General features: G+C 43.9%; 1 protein-coding gene across 1 annotated transcript; it reads left to right on the top strand.

Moving 5' to 3' along the window:
• The first annotated feature begins 385 nt into the window (after positions 1–385).
• LOC138879170 (uncharacterized) lies at positions 386–1,602 on the top strand. The gene is made up of 2 exons (XM_070158762.1): positions 386–544; positions 1,066–1,602. The coding sequence occupies exons 1-2, from the start codon at positions 386–388 to the stop codon at positions 1,600–1,602; spliced, it is 696 nt and encodes a 231-aa protein (XP_070014863.1).
• The last annotated feature ends 204 nt before the right edge of the window (positions 1,603–1,806 follow it).

Here is a 1,806-nt window from a genome sequence, read left to right as displayed (position 1 = left end):
CCCAACTCACAATGTGTTTCACTTTTCTGATTTTGAGCTCACCCCCACGTTGGAGGAAATTGCGGGCTATACCGGTCTTAGTGGGAACCTCAGAAGTCGGTACCCGGTGTCGCTAAGAACAATGTCTCCTCACAAGTTTCTAGATATGTTGAGTATTAGTCGGGAGGTTCAGGATGAGAATTTATCCGAAGGGTTTTGCACTTTCCACTTCTTATACCAGCGCTATGGAAATCCCTACGATTTTGAAGCACCGGATACTGGTCTGACCCATGCAGGAAACAAAGATAAATGGGAGGCATGACGGAGTTTGTCCTTTATAGTAGCATTCTTGGGTGTCATAATCTGCCCAAGAAAAGATGGCAACATAGAATTGGGTCTTGTGGGAATGGTCGACGTCATGATTAAGAAAGCTAACGACACTCTTGTTCCAATGATCTTAGCTGAGATTTACCAAGCCTTAATCATCTACCGAGCAAGGGGAAGATTCTTCCAGGGTTGTGCTACTACAACTTTGGATACAAGAACATCTTTGTCACCGTGTGAGGTATATGAACTACGGCATGACTGATCTGAATTGCATAGAAGAGTACGAAAACTGAGTGGCGGGTGTTGAATTTCCAAAAGGTATAGAGGCTTGGTTTGCGCACTTGAGTTCTTTAAATTCGGACAAAATTGAGTGGACTTTCAGATGGCTCCCTGTCACTGAAGTCATCTATATGTCAGTCGAGGTGTGCTATCTTCTCCTAATGGGTCTCCGGAGCGTTCAACCATATGCTCCTCACAGGGTGTTGCACCAATTGGGCAGGTTCCAAACTATTCCTCATGACAAAGATCTGAGCCAACAAGTCATATAATTGGGTCCAAAAGCTGTATTCCCAGAAGGAAAAATTCGTCAAATTTCTAGAACCAAAGATTCTGGTGCAGGATCTATCTAAAGGCGAGTTAGACCCTAATTACATGAATTGGTTTAGTAAGAAGTTTCAAATCCCTCGAGAGCCTGAAAGGCCTGCTAAAAGACCCCACGTCCAGCAATTCACTGATGATTCGCAAGAACAATGGGGCTAGCTGGCGAAAGAGGCAAGCTATAGGGCCAAGATAAGTAAATTGGAGGGACAAATCAGGGACCTCAAATTTGACAATAGTGTACAAGCTGCTGCCGACGAAGGGGAAAAGAACAAGCTGGCTCAAGAAAACAAAGCCCTTAGAGATCAAATCCAGAAAATGAGAATAGCTACTAAGAACCAGGAAAGAAGCCAAGCAGATGAAAGGCTTATAAGTGGTCTTAGAAAGAAAGTAATCGAGCGTCAAAATGACTTGGAAAAATCTGAGGCTAGTCTAGCAAGAGCCCGAGCACAGCTGACAAAGAATGCAGAAGGATGGGCGGAGTTTGTACGGATGTTGAAAAGAAAATATGAGGGAAAAGTCACAGATTTGAAGAGGAAGCTCACTACCTTCGAAAATGAGATAGCCAAACAAGCTAAGAACTTTAAAGCAGAAATGGAACATTGCTACGAATTGATATCCCAGCTGGAGGAAGATATGCAACAGTTGCAAAGTCAAAACCATCATGACACCCAAGTGCTAGAACCTAGGACTCAGTAAATCGGGCGTTTTCTCCAAGAAAAAGGTATCATCCGGGAGAGGGTTAGAGCAATTGCTGACTACATCGTTATGAAGTGCCATGAGTGTGAAGACATGACCAAAACCACTTTCTTTGCTGCAGTAACGACATTTGTTTGCCAAATAATGAGTGATCTGGAGCGTCTTCAGGGGGTCTTGCACATAGGACCGTGGCAAGACCGAATG

This window comes from Nicotiana sylvestris, chromosome 10, assembly GCF_000393655.2.
Source record: "Nicotiana sylvestris chromosome 10, ASM39365v2, whole genome shotgun sequence".
Lineage (NCBI taxonomy): Eukaryota > Viridiplantae > Streptophyta > Magnoliopsida > Solanales > Solanaceae > Nicotiana > Nicotiana sylvestris.
The sequence above is the reverse complement of the archived record's forward strand: the minus strand, read 5'-3'. Positions and strand labels throughout refer to the sequence as shown.

Coding starts and splice junctions, on each gene's coding strand:
- LOC138879170 (XM_070158762.1), top strand. CDS start 386: ATGGTCGACGTCATGATTAAGAAAGCTAACGACACTCTTGTTCCAATG. Junction 545..1,065: donor CATCTTTGTCACCGTGTGAG/GTATATGAACTA, acceptor CAATGGGGCTAG/CTGGCGAAAGAGGCAAGCTA.